Genomic DNA, 27,455 nt, shown 5'->3' on the forward strand with positions numbered 1-27,455 from the left:
GCTCCAACAGATTACACTCTCAGCTGTCAAAGGACTGCTGTGGAGGTCACCTCTGTTGGCAAGCTAGATTCAGTCTACTATGCCAAACACTGGTGTTCAGCTCAGTGAAACATCCTACGCAGTCCCACCCTCTTTCCTGTTCCCTCACTAAACTTTGCAGGAATACGGCAGTTTTCCTTACTGCCCATGCCATTCAGCCACTGTAAGAGAGCAGACGTGGAAGCAAATATTTTACCCCCACATCCTGAATTACACTGACAATATGCTGCTTTGTCCCTTACCTGTGTTTTCTAAATATACCACTAGAAGGCACACAGAAAGGATTGTAAAAATATAGCACAGGCATTACGCTGGTGAATACATTGCTGCAACTTACTTTCCTTTTGATATTTTGTAATAACTTGCAATTACATACACAATTGTTTTAGTAGATTTTATTAACAGTATATCAAATTTAACTGGATGCTTTTCCTGAAGTGTATTCCCTCTTCTCCCTCCCCTCTCCTCTCTTATCCCTAAGTTCTGAATTACAATATTCTAATTTGCACTGTCTGGTATTTTGATTATGCTCCCACTGTAATTTAGATGACCAACCTGTCAATGTCATACTCTTGCACCAATAAAGACTCTGAGTAACACAATATATTAAGCATGCACAATGCCTCCTCTATCCCAAATCTCAAAACACTTAGAAAAGATTAAAAGTCCACACAAGTCACTTACTTTTGCATTCAGAGGGCACACAGATAGTGCACTCCTAAAAAGCTGTTCTTCTGACCTCCACTGATTGCTGCGGAGTGCACAGCGCATAACATTTATCAACAAGATTCCAAGAACTGCCACAGCAAGAATTTTCTTAAGGAAAGAGAGACAAGTTAAGAAAGAAACCATCCATCTGAAGCACTTCATCATCAACTTTACTGAGTGTTTTGATGGTACCTTTTTCTTGGCTTGCTTACTCAAGAGACTAAATCCGTATGTAAACAGAATACAATATCCAATACTGGGGAGGTAGATAACTCTCTCTGCAATAACAAATCCTACTCGGAAGAACAGATTACTTGCGGGAAGAAAAGGGATAATAAGAAATCCAAGTCCCAGTGTAAGAATTCTGCAAACAAGAAACAGATACTTAAATTAACCACAAATCTTAACAATAGTACATTTTCCATTTAACATATAAATATTATTTAAATGTTGTAGAAGGATATGCATATGGAAGAGGGCATTCAAATACAGCGTTTGAGAGCTGCTAACAAAACAAATTTCTGTGAGGTTTTGACACTCCACTTTTAAAATCCTAGCTGTAATTTCTAGAAAAGCAATGTTCATGCTTCCAGGCCAGAAAACAGCCCAATTACACATTAATTACATAATTCCTATTTAAAATACACAGGCAGGAAAAGTAATGGTAAAAGCTACCTGTCTATTTTTGGAACTAGTAAGCCAGTAAGAGGGGAAAATACAGCTTGCTGTTAAAGAAGCAGCTTAGGTACACATCCTACTGAGAAATTATTTTCTTCCCTAACAAATATATTAACAGTAGAATCCATTGTGGTTAACCACTTGAAAGTTAGTAATCTATGCTGTTTCCACAGCAGTTTGCCTTCTTTGCCTTAGGTATCTATTTTAGGATGAGTAATCCTCATCAGGTAAATCTTGATGGACTATACAGAGCTTAAACAACTTAGACTAGGTACCTTACTTTTACAGAGATGATATGAGTAAGTAAGAACCCTAGATCTGTGTCAGGTGTTTGTTATAAAGGCCACATGGATGGTTTTCTTTTCTAATTTATTACAAATAAATCTCTAAACTGTAATGTAGATGTGTCCTTTTACTCTCTTATCATCTCCAAGAGTCTTAGGCCTTCACTATACATTTTTTTCTTCACTTTTTGCTAAAAAATGTTCAGCAATATAGGATCAGTGAGTGCATTTTTACTAGAAAGTATGACATCATTTGTAGTACTTGTAGGAGGGCCACAAAGATGATCAGCAGGCTGGAGCACATCTCCTGTGGAGATAGGCTGAGACAGTTCGGCTTGCTCAGCCAGGAGAAGAAAAGGCTCTAGGGAGACCTTAGAGCAGCCTTCCAGTACCTAAAGGGGCCTACAAGAAATCTGGAGAGGGACTTCTTACAAGAGCATGTAGTGATGGGACAAGAGGTAATGGCTTTAAATGGAAAGAGGGCAAATTTAAATTAGATATAGGAAGACGTTCTTTACTATGAGGGTGGTGAGACATTGGAACAAGTTGCCCACAGTTGTGTATGCCCCATCTCTGGAAGTGTTCAAGGCCAGGATGAATGGGTCTTTGAGCAACCTGGTCTAACGTATGACCTTTAAAGTCCCTTACACATTGCAAACCATTCTATAATTCTATGACTGACTTGTTTAAAAATTTTAAAGAACTGGGAAATTAACCATACATGAAATCCATGGGAACAGAATGTGAAAAGTTAAACAGATGCCCTTAGTGAGACAGAACAGTTTACAATAATTTTTTTAGTTCCTTTGGGTAAAGTACAAGTACTTTCCTCAGTACATATTGTGGATCAGCATTTCACTTTTTAATGTATGGCCACGGCCAGCATTTCTACCTCCTGTCAAGGCACATATCTCTTTCACTATTAGCAGAAGATTAAAAGAGATGATGACTCATAAGATGTAGGGACAAAAACATAACATACATCATTTCCTACTCTGTTCTGAGCACATACTACTTTCTACCACTTACAGTGTTAAGGATCTCAAAATGCCATTTCAGGAAAAAAAATAGAGTAGCTATGCATACCTTCTCCAACTCTGTTTCCTAGTAGTCTGTGTACAGTGATGGCCCCAAATTGGGCTAAAACTGTAATGACAGCTATAAATATTTATTTGAACTGCATTTGCTAGACACTGGTTCTGCTGAATTGTTAAAATTATCAATAGTGGATTTAACAAAATAATACTGTACTTAAATTGGCCAGGCATTTAAAATTCATTGCTGTCTCTTACCTTCTCTTATGGCTGTCTTCTGAGCACAGAGCTTGGCATATCAGACCAATTAGGCAGAACCAAAGTGCTGCAAGTGCAATTATCCTCCAGTCGCTGACAGATTTAATGAGGGGTATGCAGCCCATTGACCAATCAAAACACAGCCACCAGGGACACAACAGCAACCATGCATTCAACGAATAGTAGTAATTATAGTTTATAGCCTGTCAGTCAGAAAGAAAACAAACATTTACTTGATACTAAACTTAAGGGGCAGGGGGGCAACTTTATTTCTTCTCGCTGCTGTCATTTCCCTTATGACAAAATATACCTTATACAATAAAGAGATTTTAAATACTGTTAGTCTACAACTAGTTATGTATCCATTTATTTTACAGGTGTGAAATTAAATTTCAGGGGTTTTTTTAATCATAGCTATGTGGCTCTGCTATTCAGAACTGGCAAATGCAATTTTGTGCTGTCCAACCAATATCCACATGTAAAAAGAATAATTTCCTACAACAGGAGAAAATATCAAGAGAAAGCACCCACTGTCTTCACCCATCATTCTCCATCTCCAGAAAGAACCCTAATGCAGCCAGACAAGACATACTTCAAATGTACCAGACCAGGACTTTATGCTATTTTCTTCAATTGTGAAAGAATAGTTGAAAAGTCAAACACAGTATGCAGAGAAAGGATGAAAATCAGCAAAAGCTAAATCCTTGAATGGATGGGAAAAATAGCAAGTAAATGGCAATGTACTTCCATGTGTGCATTGCATGCTAAATTAAAGAATATACAAGGTATACTATTAAAAAAGAAAGATGCAGAAAATCATCACAGCAGCACAAGTGATGGTGACACATCACACATCTTTAAGTGTGAAGACTTGCCCTCTTCATTGTTTCTTTGAAGCACAGAAAACAAAATTCAATTTGATGACAAAGACAAATGTTCTGAGCTGGCCAGATAAAAACAACTTTATAACTTACTCTCACAAATAAACTGTCAGCAAATGAAGCAGGGTTGTCTACTTCAGTGAAAGCCGGTGGCCCTGTGCCCATAATCCTCCACCGTATATAAAGTATACTGGCCCCTCCAGACATCAGAAGAGTTATCCTGAAAAGCAGCCCCTTCTTTAACAGCCCAGCATTCTACAGGAAAGAAAGAAAGAAAAAAAAATCTCAGATAAAAAAACATTATTTGTTATCTTCTCCATTACATTCTCATCCTTTTGGTCACTATCTCAGAAGGAAGACGCTATTCCTGGGCATTTTTGCTATTAGAGTTGACATTTTTATTATTTTTGCAGTTAGGTAGAAAGCTCTAAAACTTTACTACGCTTTCATTGATGAACTGCAAAGAATTTTTGGCAGCATTTTCATTTCCTTGTCAATCAGAAAACTTTTTTATTCAAGAAGTTTCTCTTCTACAAATCCTCAGTACCTACAGCTGATTGTCATGGTTTAAACCCAGCCAGCCAGCTCGTTCACTCACTCCCCCCACTTCTTGCCCTCCCCCTACTCCCGGAGTGACAGAGAGGAGAATCAAAAAGAATGCAACTCCCATGGGTTGAGATAAGAACAGTTTAGTAACCAAGCTGAACCCAGGACGCTGATGTAATTTTACACAGAAATTTCTGTTAAGGAATTTGAGAAGAATATGGCCTTTAGAATATAGCATATTTAATTGGTCTACTTTTCTTTTTAAAATGGATGTAGATGAGGCACTTAGTGACATGGTTTAGTGGAGGTCTCGGCAGGCCTGCCGTAGAGGTTGGACTTGATGATCTTAAAGGTCTTTTCCAATCTAGTTGATTCTATGATTCTGTGATTCTATGATTCTATGACTACTTTGTTAACTTTGCTTTGAATAGGTATATCCAGTTGACTATCACTGTCACACAAAGTTTTTGTCCACTTAAATCTCTCTGGAGGTAAAATTACATATATATCACAAGAAAACTACATAGTTAGAAAGTGGGAGGAATTAGAAACTTAATTAAAATTTTCACAATCACTACTGTGATTAAAAAGCTAGTGACAGGCATAAATGAAAAGAAAAAACACTATACTGTAGAGATTCTTTAAGCTTCACCAGCAGGTACTGGACACAGGATAATCAGTAACTATAGTGATAGCTTTGTCATAGCTTTGAGATGCAAATCCAAGCCTCCAGCATGATATCCGGACAGCAAAGTTAATTCAGAAAAAGTTAAGGTGAAAACAATATTCAGATGGATTTTTCATATTTGTAGTTGACAATGGAGTCATCATAAAATATTTAACTGAATACGTAAGGACAAAGAAGTTTGTAATGCTGATTTTACATGAAGTTAGCCTTTGTGCTCAAATGGTTAATTCCAACTTACACACCTCAGTAACCAAAGTCACTACAATGACTATTATAAGAAAACCTTTTCTATAAAACTGTTTTTGGAAGAGAATTGTGTATAAAGGAAAACCATGCAGTGACAATTTATAACTGCCTTATGATGGATTAACTACACAAAACCTTTTATCCCAGGCTTCATTTAACAGTACATGCAGCTTCTTAAAAGCCAGATTTCACAAACTGCCACAAAAATCTCTTAGTAGGCAGAATTTTAAAAGTGGAAGAAGTGTTTTTTTTTTTTTTTTTTTTTACTGTCTTTGATTTAGAGTTAACTAAAATCTGGCATGAAACTGAAACCTGTTTTAATAGAGAAGAAAAAAATCAGCAAGTATGAGAATTTAAGATCTGCCTTTCAACAAAACAAAAAGTCTTAGATACATTTCTATTAAAAAAGAACAGATTTTTGTAAGTGGCAGGAGGTAAAATTAATTGATTCTATTGAAAGAGGAAGAAAAAGGCTATGTAATGTTTTCTCTACCCAGACAGAACTGTTTAAAAGTCACAAACTGGAAACAAAACACTTTCAGCTCTCCATGCTTAAAGAGTAATCCTCCAAAATGTTTGATGCTGACACATTTCACAGAATCATAGAGTAGATTGGGTTGGAAGGGATCTAACATCATCTAGTCCAACCTCTTGCCATTGACAGGGACATCTTTCACTAGATCAGGCTGCTCAAAGCCCTGTCAAACCTGGCCTTGAACACTTCTCCAGGCAATCTGTTCCAGTGTCTCACCACCCTCATTGTAAAGAACTTATTACTGGTCAAACAGTGGAATAGCCTTCCTAGCGAGGTGTCAATGACCCAAGCATGTCAGTGTTCAACAGACATTTGGTCAACGCTCTCAATAACATGATTTAACTTTCAGTCAGCCCTGAAGTGGTCAGGCAGTTGGACTATAGATGACAATGTAGGTCCCTTCCAACTGAAAATAATTCTATCCCATTCAATCTAGATCTGCCCTCTTTCAGCTTAAAACCACTGCCCCTTATCCTATCACTACATGCACTGGTAAAAAAATATGTCTCCATTTTTTATATAAGTCTTTTTGAAGTATACTGAAGAGCTGCAATAAGGTCTTTCTGGAGCCTTCTCTTCTCCAAGCTGAACAACTCCAACTCTCTCAGCCTTTCTTCATAGGAGACCATTGCCCTCCTCTGGATATGCTGTAACAGGTCCATGTCTTTCACCCACACCAGAAATGGATCTGGGGGATCTCACAAAAGCAGAGAATCAGAATCACCTACCTTGACCTATTGGTCACATTTCTTTCTATGCATTCCAGGATACAGTTGGCTTTCTAGGGTGCCAACACATTTCAGGCTCATATTCAATTCTTCTTCCACCAGGAGTCACCAAGTTGCTCTCCACAGGACTGCTCCCAATCCATACCCCAGTCTGTACTGATACCAGGGATTGCCCAACTCATGTGCAGAACCCTTGCACTTGGCCTTGAAGACCTTAATGAGGTTCACATGAGCTCAAGCTTGCCAAGGTCCATCTGGATGACACCCATTCCTGCACCATTCAGCTTGGTGTACTGTACTCAGTTCCACTACATCATTGATGAAGATATTAAATAGTAGTGGCCTAAATATGAACTCTTTCCACTTGGGCATTGAACAATTGACTGTAATTCTTTGCATCTGGACATTCAGCAAATTCCTATGTAATAGTCAATCAGTCAAATACGTACCTCTCAATTTTAGCAGCAAAATGTGGAGGACCATATCAGAGGCCTTAAACAAATCCAGGTAGATGACATCAGCAGCTCTTCTCTTGTACACTGATGCAGTCACTCCATCGTACAAGGCCACCAGATTATTGGTGAAGCCATACTGCCTCTCTAATCACCCCACCTTTCACATGTTTTGACATAACTTCCAGAAGGATCTGTTCCATGATCTTAACTAGGCACTGATGTGAAGCTGACTGGCCACTTACTCCCAGGGTCATCCTTATTACCTTTTATCTCCATCACCTTAATTTTGAACTGACTCTGCTTTAATCTGCCACAGCTCTAGACTCTTTCCTTGTCATATGCTTGTTAACATCACTCGTTATATAGAAAAATTCTCCAGCATTCTTAATTTGCTGCCCAAAATACTCCTGGACCCCTCAGCTGTCCTTGGTCAAATCTACTGCTTCAGTTCCAGAGATTACATTTGCACTGATTTCCCTATGAAGCTCCTCACTTACTCTTTACAAAAGAATTTCAAAGCCCCATAGGACTTCTGCTAATCAGAAATGTAAGCAAGACTTCCCTGCAGTGAAACCACTGATTGAAGCAAAGTACAATGAATACTCCTTTGTCTTGCTGAACCTTGGATGGGAGAAGCAAACGATTTAGCTGTTGAACAGCTAGTGTGCTGTTAGTCTATTTGGCTGCTATCAATCATTCACCTGGGGCTGACTCTTTCTGCAATTTGCTTACCAGTGCAAATACTAGGTGCCAGATACCATGAGCCAATACTAGATAAAGTGATATCAACGAAAGTCAGACATTTTATCCTTATTTGATCAGTGCTTACATATCTACTTTTTTTTTAAGCTACTAGGAATTGTCTCCTGTTTGGTAATTTGTATTCTGAAAAAAACAAACCAACCCAGTGTAATAGGGTGACATGGTTTAGTGTTAGGTGTCCCTGCCCATGGCAGGGGGTTGGAACTAGATGATCTTAAGGTCCTTTCCAACCCTAACTATTCCATGATTCTAATACTTTAGTGGGATTGACAAAGTAGACATAATTTTTATGTACTTTTACAAATGTCTATTTCATTTGAGAATCTGAATAAACACCTCTCTTTACTCTAACCAAACTGTGTTAAACAACCATTTCAAATGTATAGCTACTGACCCTGGTGAATTTACTGCATCAAGCAGTAAGCTCTTCCACGCTATATTTCAACATATTGTTGAGAGAAGTGTGGAGTGGATTTCACTATCCAGTGCAATTCTAATGCTATCCCATTACTACTTATGTTGCTGCAAAGATGTCATAGCACAGACTGACTGAAAATACCTTTTTTAAAGTTCTCAGCAACCACAAAACTGTCAGAAGTTGTTTCCCTTTTAGTACATGACTGTCTGAATGGACAGAGTGAACAAAACCTCTAAGGACTCACCTCCAATGGCTTGTTCTTATGTAGTAACCTTTGAATAAGCTCCAAAACATTTAGCTTGTTAATCACCAGTGCATCAAACACTGCATTCAAGCCCTAAGCAACAAGAAGAAAAATAAGAGCATAAGATGGAGCAGCTGACCACGTCTTATATTTCACTTCTACCATGAGTTGTTGAGCATCTTAATTCTGATTCCAAATAAGTAGAGAGATACATTCGTAGTAATGATAGCAAAATGGTAAATTAAAAACCTGAGCTCAGATGAGTAGAATATCATGTAACTGTAATGGGGTTTCTCCTGTTACATGGAATAACACTTCAGGGAATGCCATGTACCAGGAAGCTAGACCCCATACACACAGTCACAACAGTATTCTCCTTTCCTAAATGTTCTGCAGCATAAATGCTGCAGTCAAAAGTAAGGCTTCTGTTAGTAAGGTGGAGTTTCTTTAAGCTTTCTACATATTTTTTGCTGTGCAGCATGGTATCTCTTGACTGTCAGGTTTCAGAAATACTATTTTTAAAGGGTACATAAATTCTCACCAAAAAGGCTCTGAAAGATTTAACAGAGGTACCAGGATTGCTTTTCCTGAAATTACACTAAAAACTAGACCATATTTGGTGTTTTGCAGGACTCCACTTGCAGATACTGCCCCCACGTACGCAAGCAAAAAAAAAAAAAAAAATTATTCAGGGGTAATTCTGTTGAGGTGACCAATAAAATCCAAGTTTAACATTTTCCCACGTTTTTTCAGCGTTTCAGTGATCACCAGCCTTGACAATTCTTGAATATTTAGCCTATACCCTAATAACTTTGAAAATCATCTCAACTTTCTAAAGACTAAATGGATAAAAACACAGCAAAATAGTTCTAAGTGAGGCAAAGAGTTAGTACACTAGGAGGCCTCAAGTCTCTTTCTAGCAGTTAAAGGAAGAAGACAGAAGAGAGGTTAGAGTATGGTGTGGTTCCTTTTAGACAGGCCACCTGGCAGTTAAAAGGGTTTTGGTTCACTAGCATGGAGATAGGAAGGGAAGAATCCTGCTGAAAAATACATTCAGCCTACAGGCAATCTTTTTAATGTGTGATTCATCCTTTCACCCTCTGACCTGTGCCCTCAGCACAACAATAAATATGATTATCCTAGCAATGCAAGACAAACAAATAAAATACCCAGATCCAGTAACATTTCTGTGTCTGCTAGTGCAAATAATTACTTCATACCACTAAAGGAAATAATTGCACCACGTTTTAAGATAATTCCTTATGTTTTGCTTACAGACATCTCCGAATAATATATCAACCTAAAAATATCTACTAAAAAATAATGTCCTAAGGCAAGAAGTTTTCTGTGATTATTTCTTCCTTTTTTGTTAGAAAGAAGATCCTTGCTGCAAAGAATTCTTCCGATTCTGTTGCGTTATGCCAGTTAAAGCTATAAATTGAATTTACCTATAGAGACCTACCTATACAAAATGCAAAAATCACTGGTGTAGCATTTCAGGTAGATTATTTGATCACTCAAAAAAGAACGTCTTCACTGAAGTAATAAAAACCAAGAGCACAATGAAAATGGACAGTAACTGTATCTGTTTGGACAGGCAGATCCTTAAATAAGGGACATTAGGAAGAGATTCAATATTAGAAATGTATAAACAATGGGTATCCTTCCAGTTACATTGTTCACAAAAGTAAGAGGGTGGAGCTTTTAAAAATGCTCTCCTCAGTTATATCATTGTTCATAAACCTTCAACAAGAGGTTTGTAGGCCTATCTCAAAAATTACATTCAAAACCAAGACCAATGGACATTATATGCATTAAAACTAACACTGTATATTTTTAAATTTTGCAAAACAATGAAGAGATATATGCAACCTGCTTACAAAAGATAAAAGGAAGAATTCCAACAGATTGGCAGGGACACAAGACAGATCTACCAGAATAATGCTTTCTGTCGACATTAATTAGCTTTCTGAACAGAACAAAAAGGTGTGCATACGATGAGCTGTGGAAAGCGTTCATCCTTATAGGCTTTACAACTGCACTTGACAGATGCTGAGGTCAAAATTCAGTCAATAAGAGGATTCTTACCAGTATTGTAATTCCTTGTTCTTTACACAGCATGGCTATCGCGCCTAGGATAACACTCACCAACACCCAGAATATAGAAAAATTATGTCCTTCCTTATCTGTCAAAATAAAGCATGCCACAGTATTAGGTTTTTACATTTAAAGGTAAAGTTAGAAATCTAAATTAAAATTAGAATTTAAAAAACATACAGCATGTAATCTCACAGTCTTTTCTGTCAGTCAAGATCTGGATGCATAGACTTAAAAAGCATAGGGCACCTCTTGCAATAGGCTGGCATTTGTCCCTTTATTTCAGTCATTTTCTATTCTCAGAGACATCAGAAATCTCCCTATTTGCTAGATGTTTTAGGCAGATTAATTAGAATGGCAGAAGCTTCACATAGTTTCCACAATTCATCATCTGCAAAGGTTAATTCCCAATATTTAAACACATTTATCATCCTAAGCAAGAGCTGTATCATTACCGGCCACTCTCTTCCAAGGCACCATAATAAGAAGAAATTCTTTCTCATAGTTACACATGAAGTGTCACACATGCACTGTTTTAACCGTAGTCTTATCTACAAAGGCACAATGAGCTGCTTCTCCAGGGCTGCTGCATTTAGCAAGTACCTCATGTCATTTCATTAGCACTGCAATGGAATGCCATGGAGCTCAAAAATTTCAGCATCTGAGCAAAGAAGCAGTTAGTTCTTGCATTCAGGAAGCAGTTTTACAGCAGGGTGAGGAACGCTGGGGTTAAGAGATCAAGAGTACAGCTTCTGCTCAAAGAAAGAGTCTTTAAAGACTGCACCATGTAGCTAATTTTGGGTACTACAAGCAGGCATTTCTGAGATTAATATAACAATAAGCCCTACTTCAGCCAAGGTATTATCACACACAGAGTACATGGATACTTCACATAAAAACATATCTGTCACAACCTCTACTCCACAGGTGCAAGCAACAGAGGGAAGTGCTCTGCTCCTTCAGAGGCAGCTTCTTGGTTCAAGCAACATGGGCTCTACGGGCATCACAAGAACCAATCTTTGACTTGGCACGTGAAAAAATAAAGTTGAACTTTACATTCACTAACTGGATCCCTTTCCTACTTTCCCTGATCTCTAGAGCAGTTCTTTCCTACTGCTAATGCAGGTTTGACCTCAGTACTTAAAAAGAACTGCAATAATGGTCTATGGGAAGGGTGAATGACAGAAGTAGGTACCTACACCTAAGCTAGTATACTAGGATTTCTTTCTCACTGGTTGAGAGAAGGGGACACCTTTAGGGATTAAGTTACCTAATTAAATGCAGTGGTCCACCTTTCAGAGAAGTAGCTGACTCTTCACTGATTATAAAGGGAAACTAGTATACTAGCTCAGGTGTTGTTTGGTCAGATACAAACCATAACCACAAGCGTGCGTGAAAAGGATCTGCTGACATCGGTCTCCTCTCTCATTTGAGGCAAACTACTTTTTTTGTGGCAGAGAGCAGAACTTTTCACAAAAATGTGTAGAAAAACAGGTTTGAGGTTGCTTCTAGCACTCCTTTCTTATTTAAGACTTAAAGCTTCAACAGTGCGAGTATTAAGATGTTCGAGATTCATCACTGCAACACCCAGCAGGCATTTGTTCCTTCTCCCTCCACTCCAAATTATATCCTCACACTTAACATCAGAGGTGCAGATGTTATAAAGGTAAAAGAAACCCACTAAAGGAAAGAAGTCATATGATCTCAACACCACCAGTACAAAACATGGAAATACAAAGTACATAATGACTGAAGTAAAGAAACACTGCAACTAAAAAAAAAAAAAGTAATGGGGAAACTCCACCTCACATGAGTTATACTAAACAATGAGGGTTGGATTGGAGTTCATAGGGGAAGGGGGTTCAAAATTCGTCCTAAGAGTACTGCTAAGAATAAAAGGAACCCGTCCTAAATACATCCTTGAAGGAGCTCTTCAGATTCTGCAGTACAACAGACTGTTCAGCCAGTTCTTGAGATTAAGTGGGTTTTTTGTTTGTTTGCTTGGTAGGTTTGTTTGTTTGTTTAATGTAGAAATAAACTCTCCACATAGAATGCAAAGATGGAAGGCAAAGTAATTGACTGTATTCACAAATTGACAATCAGCCAATCTTGGTAAGTGTAAAAAGGAGAACAGTGAACAAACCCAATGAACTTCACTGAGTTCACTGAAGTATGCTTTCTTCTACTGAGAGATCTCTTCTTCCCAGAATCAAATTCTGGTGGAAAGTAAGTCAGAGCAACTAAGCACTTCTCAGAGAAGCAGTTTTCAGTACACAAATACAAATGATCTTAACATATAAGACAGTGGGAAGTATATATAGTAAGAGACCAGCTGGTGATTCACAAATGCTTTGATGATTCAAAATGTTAAAGAGTAATAGGAAAAAAGGAACTGGGTCAAGTTATCACGAACAAGCGTAACAGCAGCACACACAGAGAAACAAACTCAGAAGGCTCACATCATAAAATGAGAAAAGGTAATGTACGTAAAGAACAAAACCCACAATTCCTTAGATATATTTGTAAGAAGAGCCGCAACAAGGAAGGAGTTATTCCAACAGTCAGTGGGAAAGTAAATGGACAGTGCCAAGAAAACAGAAGTGTTCTGTGCCTTTTTGCTTCCTTTTTTTCACAATGAGGTCAGCTGCAACCAGACAGTAAGCACGCCACTAGAAGATAGGGAGCAAGAACAAAAAGCAACAATAGTGAACTATAAGATTTTATAGAGAAGTTTATCTATTTTAACTTACAACGATTGGTTAATTCCCTCCAACAGGTCCTGTGCAACCCAGAGTAATCTCTACTGTTACCTCTGAGAAATCATGAAGAACACATGATAATCCAGAAGCTTCAAATAAAACAATGCCAACATGCCTACTTTTAAAGAAGAGCTACAAAAGGATAAGCTAAAGAAACAAAAAAGTAAGCTGACTAGTCAAAATTAGCCAGAAGAAAATCCAAGTGAGACAAACTATTTTTAGGTGAACCTCTAAGACATAAAAGGATATGATTAACTGTTTACCAAAGACATACAGGTTTGTGAAGCCTCAGCAAGTTTACGTGTGACACAAAACTGGAAGGAGTGACTGACAGAGCAGAGGATCATGCTGCCACCCAGAGGGACCTCGACAGATTGGAGAAATGGGCTAGCAGTAACCTCATCAAATTCAACAAGGAGAATTGCAAAATCCTGCACCTAGAGAGGAACAACTCCAGGCACCATACATGCTGGGGATCACCCAGCTGGAAAGCCCTTGGCAGAAAAGGACATGAGAATCCTGGTGCACACCATACTGATTGAACATGAGTCAGCAATGTGCCCTTGCAGGAAAGAGGACTAATGGTATCCTGGGCTACATTAGACAAAACCTTGCCAATAGGCCAAGGGAGAGGCTCCTTCCCCTCTGCTTAGCACTGGTGAGGCCACACCTGGAGTAGTGTGTCCAGTTCTGGGCTCCCCAGTACATGACAGCCATGGACATACTGGAGTAAGTCCAACAAAGGGCCAGTAAGATGACGAAGACACTGGAGCACATCCCCTGTGGGAAAAGGCTGTGAGCTGGGACTGTTCAGGCTGGAGAAGGCTGAGGGTGATCTCATCAATGTACATAAATACCTGAAGGGAGGGTGCAAAGAGGACAGAGCCAGGCTGTTTTCAGTGGGGCCCAGTGACAGGACCAGAGAAAATAAGCATAAACTGGGCTCAAACTTAAACAGGGGAGAGTCAGGCTGAATAGAAGGAAGAAATTCTTTATTGTCAGGGTGGTGAGGCTGGAACAGGCTGTCCAAGGAAGCTGTGAATGCGCCATCCCTGGCAGTGTTCAAGGCCAAACTGGACAGAGCTTTGGGAAACATGGTCTAGTGGAAAGTGTCCCTGCCCATGGCACGGGGGGTGGAACAAGATGATCTTAAGACTTTCTAACCCTAACCATTCTATGGCTCTTTGATACTGACGCACAAGAGGTGCTGTCTGAACATCAGGAAAAGCCTTTTTACTCAGAGGGTGACCAAGCACTGGCACAAGTTGCCCAGAGAGGTTATGGTATCTCCATCCTTGGAGATATTCAGAAGCTGTCTGGACATGGTCACGTACAACCGGCTTTAGGTGACCTGTTTGAGCAGGTCAGCTCAGGTGACCTTGAGGTCCCTTCCAACCTTGTTGGTCCCTTTCCAACATTCTGTGATTTTGTGATCTAGATCTCCTTCTGAAAACCATAATCTGTCTTTGCTTTCTTTTGCAGCCTCAAAAGGTCAATAAAGTCATACATATAGTTGTAATACTATGAAAATTTATCAGTGATTAAACTTCAAAGAGAAAGAATTTCAATTATGAAACGTTTTATCTTGTGATTGCTCCTGAGTCAGTGCACACAGCACTCCCTCCCCCACCCCAGTTTACAGAAATCTCAGTAAACTAGGCTAGAAAAATAGATACAAAAGACCATAATCCAGCAATGCCTTCCTTTTTTTTTTTTTAACAGTGATTTGAAAATGTATAGCACTGAATAAGTGCTAATTATTATGAGATACACACATGCCAACAGGAGTAATGAGTCTAACAAAGCACATTCCCCTAATACAGTGCTGCTCCCCACCAGAAGAATGTTGTGTCAGAAAACGAAACCAATCTTTCATTGGCACCTATGCCTGGTTGAAACTGGTACACCATATTGTGAGTGGGCACTGTGCCACTCTAACAGATGGACAAAATAGTAACCATGCCAAAGAAACAGAGTACTTGCCTTTTTTTTAAAAAAAAAAAAAACACCCAAAAAACTATAGAAATAAACTGTTCCTATACAAAACCAAAAAGCATTGCTCACACAGTCCCTTCTTCAGGAGGACTTTAATCTGAAAGTTGAGGGGATTCAATGAAATGAACAGGCTGCCCAGGGAGGTTGTGGAGTCTCCTTCCCTGGAGACATTCAAAACCTGCCTGGACACATTCCTGTGTAACATTATCTAGGTGTTCCTGCTCCGGCAGGGGGATTGGACTAGATGATCTTTTGAGGTCCCTTCCAATCTCTAGCATACTGTGATACTGTGATACTGCGAAATACCCATAGAAACTAGAAACAAGCCATGAGGGCTCCTCTAGGTAGGCTGCCAGACTCCAGTATAAGCATTCCTAGAGCATACACAAAATTTTTTACAGTGTGGAACTGACTAATCCTTAATTTATGAGGAGCCTATTGATGATACACCTCAACTCTGTCTTCCTAATGCTAATTCTATTTTGAGAGACCTTATCTTGCAGATTTCTAAATCCACAAGTCAAATGAAAACAAATTTCTTCAAAGTTACAGATATGAAGAAAATACTCCATTTAGAGTGCCAAGATCAGTCTTACTTTTAAGTCAATATAACAATATCCCAAACGATCATTACCAATTCAAACATTGAGGCATTCTGCATCCCCTTCTTCAAAGCTAATTGAGCATCTTAAGGCTCAGCCAGGTGACAGCTTGGAACAGTTTAAGTAGTCACCATTTTCAGGTGAAACCCTGTAACCAGTTCTGTGAAAGCACCTGCTCTTTTGAAAGTCGAAGCAAAGTAAGTCATGTTGAGCTCCTGCAGAAATGTTTAACTGAAATACATCAAATGCTTGTATAATCCATTAACATACTTTGCCTAAGGGGATGGCATCTTCCAACTAAACTATTAGAAATACTCATGTAACCAAGTTCTAAGAATTGCCTGCTTGTGAATTGCTAAGCAAAGGAGGAAGAATTATCTAGTCTTAAAAGACCATATAAGAATACACTGTTAGAATTGACTTAAGCCTGAGATCTCCTGTGTGTCTCCAAATACATATTCTACCGCAGCTCAGCATTTTACTTAATAATGAAATTACATTACCAAACGCCATTCCTAAACATATCCAAGCAACTCAAACTCATTACACATAGGCTACAGTAAGGGCATAGTCTATCCCTGAATTACACCATCTGGGACAAACAAAAGTTAGCACTAATTCTACAAAAAAAGGGTTTTGTTTCTGCTCTGCCCATCAAAATAATTTAAGTAGTCACCATCTTCAGTAATTCATTCTCTGAAAGCACTTACTCCTCTGAAAGTCTAGTTTTTCCACAGATAACTACTGCCTTCCAGTGTGTTCAAATATAAATAGTAGAGCACACAGATGAAAAATCATGTTTAATAATAGTAAATACCTGTTGACCAATCGTGAAATAGCTAACAAACTCCCCGCAATAATAATATCTTTCATACAGGAGACTTAAACCATTTTTAATCTGTAGGAAAACCTCCATAATACAGAACTCCAATATTCACAACACTCATCACTACAGTCTACTTCACATGCTTTATTAAATTAGCAATGAACTAGTAGATGCTTAACAGACAACTACATAGAACAGAACAAAACAAACACACAAACAGAACAAAGTATTTTTTAGAAGTCATAGCACATGAGCAAGCAGTTGATCCCCTATTTAATATCCTGGCTAATATTATTCACATGAAGCAAATCATGAACTCCTCCTTTTACATCACTCAGAGATCACCAATGCAGATGGCAAATACATGCAACTGGATCACTGTCAAAGCTGAAGACAAAGGAAGGCAAAATGAATACTAGAGCAATTTTAAATTGCCTTATGAATTCCCAGAGAAGCTGCATTAAAATTCAAAGTTAATAACCCACAATTTCCTTCAGAACATACCTAAACAGTTGTCAGCTCTTGCTGCCTCCAAAGCCTATGCAGTGGATTTGTCCCCACAGCTGTGTTTTAAAACAGCAGGACAGAATGAGAACAACAGATTAGTTCCTTGCAAATATAAATGATATCCTATCAAAGATGGTAACATCAGAAACTGTATATTGGAGAAAATAACAGTGCCTTAGAAATTAAGCAAGACATAATTTAACACATAGTGTGTTAAATGCTTATCCTTAAAAAAGAAAAAGAATAATGCCACAGATTTTGACTAAAAGAAACTGTCTACCCCAAATTCCACCAAAACAACACACTACGTCAGGCAAACAAGCTGTAGTATATCTTGAGCTTCACAAAAAGCATTATTTGCCTTTGGAAGTTTCGCAGGCTGACACCAATACTTCTCTGACCTCCTGATTGTTTTCAGAATGATATATTCTTTCTCCACAGGTACCCAAATCCTCCTCAAGAGACGAGTCCTTACTCCAAACAAATAATAATAAAAAAATAAATCTCAGATTCATTCACCGAGATATCAGGTGAAAACAAGCACTAACCAGTCTCTCTTCCACGACTTTTGTCTCCTTTAGAGAAGGACGAGAATGACAGTTCAACAACTACATCTACGCTACTGAAACAGACTTCTGCAACACAGCTGTACACAAGTCTCACATTGCCTTGCGCAGCAAGAATAGTCAGGTTCTTCATGGAAGACTTACATAATCTATTTGTCTGATAGTAGCGTTAGGATGCTGCTGGTGACAAAACAGTGCTTGTTACTGAGGACACAAACATATCAGTAGTATCAACTCAGGCTTTTCAATGTTAGTTTTACTCTGACACTTCCTCAAAGTTCATCAGTAAGAGCAAACCTGCAGTAATTATTATGGGTACAGTGGAGAATAGGATTGCCATTTGGAGGAACCATGACAAGCTAGAGAAATGGGCTGATAGAAGACTCATGAAAATCAAAGACAGAAATATGCAACAGTCCAGGCTGGGGCCTGCCTAGGGAGCAGCTCTGCAGAAAAGAATCTAGAGCTCCTGATTGGAAGGAATGTCCTATAAGGAGCAGCTAAGGACCTCACAGGCTTGTCTAGTCTGGAGAAAGGAGGCTGAGGATTCACCTGAATGCTCTCTACAGCTGCCTGAGGAGGAAAAGTGGAGATGGAGAGAAGCTGATCTCTTCTCCCTGGTACCCAGTGACAGGATGTGTGGGAATGGTTCAAAGCTGTGTGAAGGGATGTTTAGACTGGACATGAAGAACCATTTCTGTACCAAAAGGGCGGTCAGACACTAGAACAGGCTTCCTAGAGAGGTGGTCGATGCCCCAAGCCTGTCAGTGTTCAAGGGGCATTTGGGAAATGCCCTTAGTAACATGCTTTTAACTTCCAGTCAGCCCTGAAGTGGTCAGGCAGTTGGATGAGATGATTGTTACAGGTCCTTTCCAACTGACATAGACTATTCTATTTTATCTCACCCACCCTTCTATTTACAAATGAATGATTTTCACAGCAAGGCACATCCAGGATGAACAATGAATCCCACCAAGGCATTCCAAAATCAGTTTTTAGACCAGAACCATTCTGGCCTGAAACTCTGACTCTGAAATGTCTGGATTTTGGCACACGGCTCATCAGCCTGCATCAACTCATGTAAGATTCAGAGGAAAGAGATACTCTGAAGCTCGGGCTCCTCCCTTCAGGCTCTATGCAAGATCTGCTAAAGAACTTAGTTGTGCTGGAAATAACTTTTCATTCTTTTGTTTAGGACATGCCAGACAGTATCCGCAAGAACATTAAATTGTCACCAGGCTACCCAAAATGAGGTAACTGTTGGAAGAGACTCAAGTATTTAACTTTGATACAAATTCTTAAGTACAAAGAAAGTATGTTTTTTTAAAAAGTTGCCAAAGGAAAATCAGGCAGTGAATGTGACAGTAAATACTGAACATTGATCTGAAAGAGAAAAGACACAACTATGCTGGGAGACTGCAGTTTTCCTTGGCAAAACTAGATTTAAATATGCTTAAGTGACACAGCTCTGACCCTATTATGATGTAATGTCCAGTAAAAAATAGTAAGTGCTGCTTAATATCTTCTCTTCATGACATTTTCCTTCTTCTGTATCAATTACAAGAATTTCAGTATAAGAATACTACTAAAATTACACAGACTTCTAAAAGGTATCCAAATGGCCTTCACAAGTTGTACAAGCACTCAGAATATTCCTAATGAGAGTACACATCACATTCTTAAATCATTCTTGAGGTGTCCTCCGTAACAAAATCCTATATGAAAGTCCTATATGAAACTCTCCAAGGTAGTCCTAAGAATTTGGCTCTTGAGTTAATGCAAAAATTATTACGCCCGCCATACAGGTCTACCTGTACCAGCAAACCGGAGAGCACATTGCCAGTATATTGCTTTGTCTAATTTACTCCAGCATTAACAGAACAAATACCAAAGCACAACCATACCTAGTAAAATAGGTGGGAAAAGAACAAATGAGCGAACAAGATCCCAAGGCCAATTTTCATCAAGAAATTATCTCAGTTGAAAAAACCGAAACCTACTCGAAAGGGAGAAAAAAAGCAAAAGTGAACAGGAATCACTATAAATATAATTTGAAGTGGTAATATTTAAGTTAAACTTGATATCAGAAATCATAAAAAAAGTTCCAAAACATCTAAATACAAGCAGCAGGAGCTACTCACAGCATCTTAAGAGCTCACTGTGGACTAACCTGCCCCCCGCCTCAGCCTACTCTAAGCTCTATGATGCCATGACTATGTTGTAAAGTTAGATCACCTAAAGCCAGCTCAGGTACCTCTGTAATATACTGCCAACTCCGGTTAAATGTTACAGGCCATGCCTATTGAACTGGTATTATACAAGCTTTTCACAACACAGCTCCTCACAGGAGCTTCACCAAATGATCCTCATAATTCCTGTGGCAGGGCGCATTCAGAGAGCAGATTGCATGTCCTGTACAGTTTTTCATAATCATGCATTCATGTATTATTGTGTGCTTATTTACCAGCGTGCCAAGATAATTTTTCCACAACTGTATCTGAACTGCCAACCTGCATTCGGATCAAATAATACAACGGATCTAAAAGCTCACTTGAAAGAATATCTACAATGGAACTGTTCATGTTAAATAGAGCTGTCTTACAAAATCTCTGAGTAACACTATATTCAGTATGTATATGACAGCACTTGCATATTCCAGGAATTTAGAAGGGTTACTCATATGAATAATTCTGTACAATTCACTAAAAATACAATTAAGGTTCCTAAAGATCATTTCCATTTAAGCCATCCCAACATAATGGCATAAAGTGTACTAAAATATTTAAGAATTTACATTCATAGGTTTCATTTCTTTCAAAATGCTTATTAAAATATTTCTTTATGCTTCTAAACAATAAAACATTTAACAGATAAGCCTATTATAAACCAGACTTTTCTTAAAATAAATTCTTAGTGTTTAACGAGAATTAGGAACAGCAACCCTTCCAGCTCTTCTAACAATAAATACCTGCTAAAGCACGTTTGGTTGGTTGGTTGTTTTTAATATTTTATGAGGGTATAAACATTAATAAATTCAAACCACATCAAGCTGACACTTTTAGTTTTGCTGTATTTCACTGAAAAGTATAAAAGAAAATATACACAATGTAAAATTTAAGGGGCAAACAGAATGCTTACTTTCTCTAAATGCTTTACAGTAGCCAAGGAATGACAACAAAAAGAAGAGGGCACACAGGAGGTCTGCTCTGCCAACAATCCCAGCAACCTTAAAAAAAAAAAAAAAAAAAAAGAGAGAAAAGTTTCAGATTACCAGATTTTATTCTTAGAAAACCTGAGATAAAGGTATACACACATACCAAGTGAAATGTATAAAATAATATTGCTACATCACTTTACTTTTTTTTTTTCCTTTTTTTACACTGGTTTACTGGATAAGTGATACACACTTTTGTAAGCCACATCCTGATTTTGATTGGGTATTGCTTAGTATCAACTAAGTGAATGGTTTGGCTTTAATTTATGAAAATTTGCTGTTTTAAGAAATAAAGAAGGACCTCACTGGAAAAAAATGCTCCATTCCATCTGGGTTTTTTTGGATCATGTTGCCTTTCAGTAGAATTTTTAACAAAAATCCTGAACCCCAGTGAAATCAGCAGCTCTGCTGAAATGCAAATTAAGACTGTCCACTTTCAGAAGACAAGCCAGCCATCGAAGTGCAGTCTGAACATTCAGAATAGATAAATAGCTTCTAGCCTGCAGAATCAGGAAAAAAAAAATCTCCCCTCTGACAGCTTTTTGTGTTCTATTAACTGATTGCATTAAAGATACCTTCAAATACATCTTGTAACAGAAGCTGTACTAATGCAAAAGAAAATGAGAAGCACATTCTGGGACCTCCATACTCCTGATCTGTGCCAATCTATTTAAATCAAGGGCATTCTCAGGGCCATCACCAAGCTTTGGTTCAAGCCCTTAAACTGTATTCACAGTAACTTGCTGAGACACAGCATGACATATTTTTGGATCTTCATTCCTCAATTACAAGTGTCAGATACATGATGAACTTTTTGTGGAAATCATAACATGGGGCTGGCAAGGGACAGTATAGGCCCTGATGCTGGGACCTCACTAGAACATACACCCAGAGCAAGGATCATGGAAAATACCCCTTACATTTTAGTCTGGCTCTACTTCCTGGAGTACTGGGTTCCATGTTTACAGGAGAAAATGCATATAGAGGCCTTCTGGATGCAGAGCAGAAGACTTCCAGGTTTGGTTTTTTTTTAATGTCCTTTTTGAGGTGATGTTTCAGGGACAAAAGCACAAACTGTTTTTTGTATAGCACACCAGTTGTCCCATTTTCTGAGTGGAACAGAAAGAGGAAAGTAGAAAGTGTATCTGCATTTTGTTTAAAGCTGGTTGCTAACATGTCTTATGAGAAGGGCATTTTTTGTACAAGTATGAACTGACGGAACAACTATTACTGAGTAACATCAGAGAGAGAAGCACAGAGGCATGAGAGTAGGACCGAATACACTGAAGAGACTCTCCCCTACTTTACCCTCAGCTTCACTTGATAGCGTAAAAGGAGAAACTGTTGGACTCCCAAATGCAGTTCAGAGAAACTTATTAATTTATCCAAAGCCATGCATCTAACTTCCCTGCTTCTTTTTCTGTTTTATAAAGATACTAAGAGAATTAACTCAATGGCTGTGGACTGCTTTAAAATAATGACGTGTCATTCTGTTTCAGGAGCTACTCTCAGCTAATGAGATAAAAGTAAAGGTGAACTGACACAATTTTGAAAATAAATGACAACTTGTTATAACAAAGAGGTTAAGAGGGTAAAAAACACACATATGGCCTCAGATGACTCCAACAGTACAATGTTATCTCAAATGCAGGATCACGTCTGTAGTCCCGGTAACAAGGTAAACAAAAAAAACCCCCCACAGTTTTAAATTAGCATCAGGAATATTCTTATGTCTGTGTTTCATTTAGTATTCCATCGCTCAAGTGTTACAAAGAATAACCATTTTATAGAAGAGAAGACTGCACCACAAGAGTGTTTACATGTAGGTAGAAAAATGACAGCTGTTTTTCTTACATAGGTACTGAAAGCTGTAAACTTTTCAAGATCTGTTTTATGCGTCTGTTTTGTGCTGTATATACCAAAATCCAAAGCAGCAAGCAGACAGATTCCTCACAATTTTATGTCAAAATATGTCATCTCATTTCAAAACCAAGATGTCATGATACTTAAAACTCACAGATTTAAAATCATGAAGAATGCTTTTTGAGGAGATGCTGCCTGATACACACTCATGCTAGAACCATAGCAGTATGATGACTGCTTCAGTGCAGCAAGATTTATTATTCACCACATAAATGATCAGAGGCCTTTGTTTACTCCTGGATCTTAGAAGACATATGGTATATAAGCATCCTACCTTTTTACTCTTCTTCCAAGGTTTGCGCTAAGTATACACAAGTCTTCAAACCTCATATATGCAAGCAAACCACTTCACTTGTAATTTATTTGACATGACCAAGGTCTTACTAACATTTGCCTGCTGATTTAAATATATTTTTAGAGTTAAATGGAATGCAGATGATGATTATGGATAATAATAAAGGAGTCAATAGGAGTTTTATTACAAAGTTAAGACTCAAGTGAGATTTCTCTTTACATGTCAGAGCATCAAAAGCACTGAAGACTCATTTTACTGCACTTTGACATCTAGAACTGGTTTTGGAGAAAAGAAATACAAGGGGCCCTTCTGACACCAGCACAACATGCCCTCACAAAGAAGTTATTCTGCAGGCAAGCAAACACCAGAGAATGACTGACAGAATGTGTTAGCCACACTGCCAAAAAAGGTGCCAAATTACTAATACCCGACTTTGTACCATCTCTAGGTTTCCAATGCATGCAGAGTCCCCAGTCAGCTGAGAGGCATAGCTTTCCATAACCTCTTCCCCATCAATCATGTGCAAAGCAAATGAAAAAAAGCCAAAACCACAGCATATTGTGAATAAATGAAAAATCAGTTCCACACATATACAAGGTACACTGAGGATTCAGTGTTCATTACTAGCACAGAGATCAAAGTTAAAGTTAGTACTTTTTCTAGTAGCTTAGTCCTTCCAAACTCTAAGAGGAATGATTCCTGCATTGCAATTTTTTTATTTTTTATTTATTCATTATTACAAGATCAAGCAATCAGGGACCACATCCAGCAAGCCCACTGGCATAAAGGCCATTAGATTTTCTTAGCTGTGAGTGCAAAAAGAGAGTTTTAAAAAAACCCTGTCTCCTCCCTGTTCACTAGAATTTCCACACAAGAACTTTGATCTTTGCCACACATGTGCCATGTTTCTATTCTGCATCTTTACAGCTTTAACTTTCAGCCATTGTTACTCTTTTGTCTGCATTATTAAAGGGCCCACTACTATGAAATCTGTATTCTTCACATACATAATTACAGACTGTGATAAAAAAAAATAAATCCTTTCATCTTCTCCTTCATATTAAAATATAAACCCACGGAGTTTGATCTCTCATGACATGGGATGATTTCCAGTCCTTTAATCATTTTCATGGCTCTTCCGAGACCTCTCAATTTTTCCTAGTGTTGTCCTTGCAGCATGGATTCAAAACTAGATGCAGTATTCTAATACACTCATATACAGAATTCATATAATACCCCTACTCCAATTTTGTATCTCCTTGTTTTTTTATCAAAGCAAATACAAATGAAAAGTAATTAGGGAAATTCAGTAACTAGGGAAACTGTAGTTTAGGGCTATCCTTCTTTAGTTACTGTACTTAAATGATTTATCTTCCTCAATAAGGTCCAGCCCTGTAGAATTACAATCTTTTGAACATACTGACCATAACATTTGATGGTTCTCATAAGACGTGTGCCAAGAGAAGTACTGAGAATATATAAAAGCAATGTGTAGAGTATAAGACTGTCAGAATTAATTAGTCAAGATCATCAAGAATTTCTAAGATATAAATCTTTGGAGCTCATTATTCACTACTTACACATTCGGTGTGCACTGGATGTACAGCAAACAGCAAAGCAGCTAGAAGAGATGTCTTTGGAGCCAGGTTTAGCCTTCTTCCTTTATTACTGAATTGCAGTCCACCCAATAATATCGAGAATACATCAACCATCAACACTGAGATAGTACAATGCAGTATTATATTGATGACATGAAAACCAACTGGGTAGAAGCCTCCAGCAAAAAGGTAATTAATTCTATACAGAAACAAGAACATTAAGGCTAGGAATTACATCAGTGGGTAGAGATATGCAAACAGAAAACTTAAAACAATCCCATAGCAAGATCGTATTAAGTAGCACAACTCCCCTTTCCCCCACCAAAAGAAAAAAGCTGAAAAAAACCCACCAAATCCCAGCATGCATGTTATTACCACCGAGCCAATACAGTTGGCTAGAAACTATGTCCTGATCTTTACTCAAAGGTATTCATATGGGATACCATATTCAGCATAGTATCTATCCTCTCCAAAGACATATGTTAGTGCTATTATGTTAATCATACCTACGGTTACTTAGAAATTACTTTTGGTCAGCAACATAACTTCAATGCTGGAATGCAGGAGTGTCCTTGTGGAAAAAAAACAAATCTACTGGGGGGGATACCCTTGCGCTTAAGAGCAACTATGTCCAAAACTAACTGGATGAAATTATTTTAATTAAATCCACACAAAGAAGAAATTAATATGCAACTCAGACTATGATTTCCACTGACATTCTGGCTGAAAAATGTCCTAGCATTTGGACCGGCAATGTGGAAACCATCTGGGTACAATCAGTATACATCCAGAAAGTAGTCAGCTAGCACATCTTAGTAACTGATCTGTGCGATTGGTTACAGAGAGATTTAATATGAGTATTAGAACCAGAAGGAAGTGTAAGTGAAAATTCAGTCACAAAACCCTGTTCAAGATTAGAACTCTGATAAAATGGAGAGGGAGAAGAAATGGGAGAAACATCTTGTTATTTTCCACACACTTTTATCTGTAGGTGAGATATACAGAAACTTAGTGTGAATAGGGAATTTTATATAGTTCATTTGGTCAGTCTGCATCTGGCTTATGTGAAATCTATTAAAAAACTCTAACCTATTATAAATGTGATGCACATAAATTGGAGCTTAGGGAAAATTAAGAAAACCAATTTCTTACTTGTGAAAATAGCATTTTACGGACCATCTTCACATGCTCATATATATTTTCAGATATAGTAATAACTGTATCCCAGTTCACTCTTTAAACTAACCAAGATGTTACTAGAGATGCAATATACCAGAGAGACCTTGAAACTAAAGGAAAGCATGTGCTATTTAATGCACTGGAAACTTTAATGGGTTTAAGACTCTGACACTTTCTATTCATTTGCATATTTTCCTTCATGACAATGTGAAGAAAGCCCAACAGAGAGTGAAACCCACAGTGCCAAGTACTTAAAATGCTTGATACTGCATTCAAAAGTCAAAGTTTTTGCTTGAATATGAGGACTAAGAGTGGGAGTGCTTCTGCAGTCACTTAGTCCCTGCCTAGACTGGACACATCTGCAGAACCAGTGCTAGGTCCCCATCCACAACACTGAGTTGCATGGGGAAAATAAAGAACCTTAAGATGAGTCCTCAAAGATTTTCTGCATTACTGTGCCCAGTTTCTACATGGTTTACTCCTTGCTCAAATTCCTGTGCAAAAAACATGAGCTAAGCATCTATACGACTAATCCTCATAAACGTAGTTATTTGAGAAAACCAGCAAGTTATATATACAGGCAGACATCTTCCCAACTAGGATTCTGAGGCACAAACATGAACTATCAGGGAGGGAAGAGGTGGGAAGACTGTTCAGTGACCAAGTGGCAAAAGGGCACAGTAGATTGATGCTATTTATAAGAAAACCCCATTTAACAGGTCACCAGAAGGCAGAAAACAGAAACTACAATAGAAGTATAAGTGGCAGCATCGCTAAGTGAAGGGAATATACACCTCTTAGGCCTCTGATGATGTGACCTACATATTGACCCATACTGCCCCTAGTACCAGGGTATATAAGAGCATAAGATGCAACCTCTAAAAGCTACAGTAAAATACAGAATGTCAAAATAATGTATACTTTGGGAAAAAAAAAATGAAAATTAAAACTCAAATTGAGATTAACAAACAGGAAAACCATATCCCGGAAAGGTATGCAATAACCCTCCAGGTACTTTGTCGTTCCCTTTTTCTGCTTCCTCCTGCCTATTATCAATTGAGTGAGTGTATGTTAAAAAAAATTCAGACCGTGAGAAAAAAGACAAATCTCACCTGAAAGTTATGACAGTTAGCGGTCGATATGACTTATGACTGGTATTGCTGCTGAGCTTGCTACCCCAAAAGTCATGATGCCACAGGTCACCAAGTGGGGTTTCTGCCCTGAGGTCCTAAAAGGAAACATCATAAATTACCATATTCTTAACATTTCTGTTTTATTCAAGGCAGCTAAAACACAAACAAGTTCTAACCAATACAAGCTCATGCTAACATGGACATAGGAGGTGCTTTCTTGGCTCACTACTGATAGGTCACATCTTGGATGCCTGTCA

General features: G+C 38.2%; 1 protein-coding gene across 3 annotated transcripts in view; it reads right to left on the reverse strand.

Moving 5' to 3' along the window:
* The window catches only part of TMTC4 (transmembrane O-mannosyltransferase targeting cadherins 4), a 50,498-nt gene that overhangs the window by 15,374 nt on the left and 7,669 nt on the right, over nucleotides 1-27,455 (reverse strand). For all 3 annotated transcript variants that reach the window (XM_062624681.1, XM_062624684.1, XM_062624682.1), the window contains 9 exons: nucleotides 27,178-27,293; nucleotides 24,869-25,085; nucleotides 20,995-21,082; nucleotides 10,593-10,690; nucleotides 8,505-8,597; nucleotides 3,976-4,137; nucleotides 3,002-3,204; nucleotides 940-1,111; nucleotides 724-855 (listed from right to left, as the gene is read on the reverse strand). In XM_062624681.1, the coding sequence (XP_062480665.1) occupies nucleotides 724-855; nucleotides 940-1,111; nucleotides 3,002-3,204; nucleotides 3,976-4,137; nucleotides 8,505-8,597; nucleotides 10,593-10,690; nucleotides 20,995-21,082; nucleotides 24,869-25,085; nucleotides 27,178-27,293 (1,281 nt within the window). The remainder of the gene's footprint in view (nucleotides 1-723; nucleotides 856-939; nucleotides 1,112-3,001; nucleotides 3,205-3,975; nucleotides 4,138-8,504; nucleotides 8,598-10,592; nucleotides 10,691-20,994; nucleotides 21,083-24,868; nucleotides 25,086-27,177; nucleotides 27,294-27,455) is intronic.

Source organism: Pezoporus occidentalis, unplaced genomic scaffold (assembly GCF_034315485.1).
Source record: "Pezoporus occidentalis ecotype Australia unplaced genomic scaffold, CSIRO_AGI_Poc_V1 ctg27, whole genome shotgun sequence".
NCBI classification, from domain to species: domain Eukaryota; kingdom Metazoa; phylum Chordata; class Aves; order Psittaciformes; family Psittacidae; genus Pezoporus; species Pezoporus occidentalis.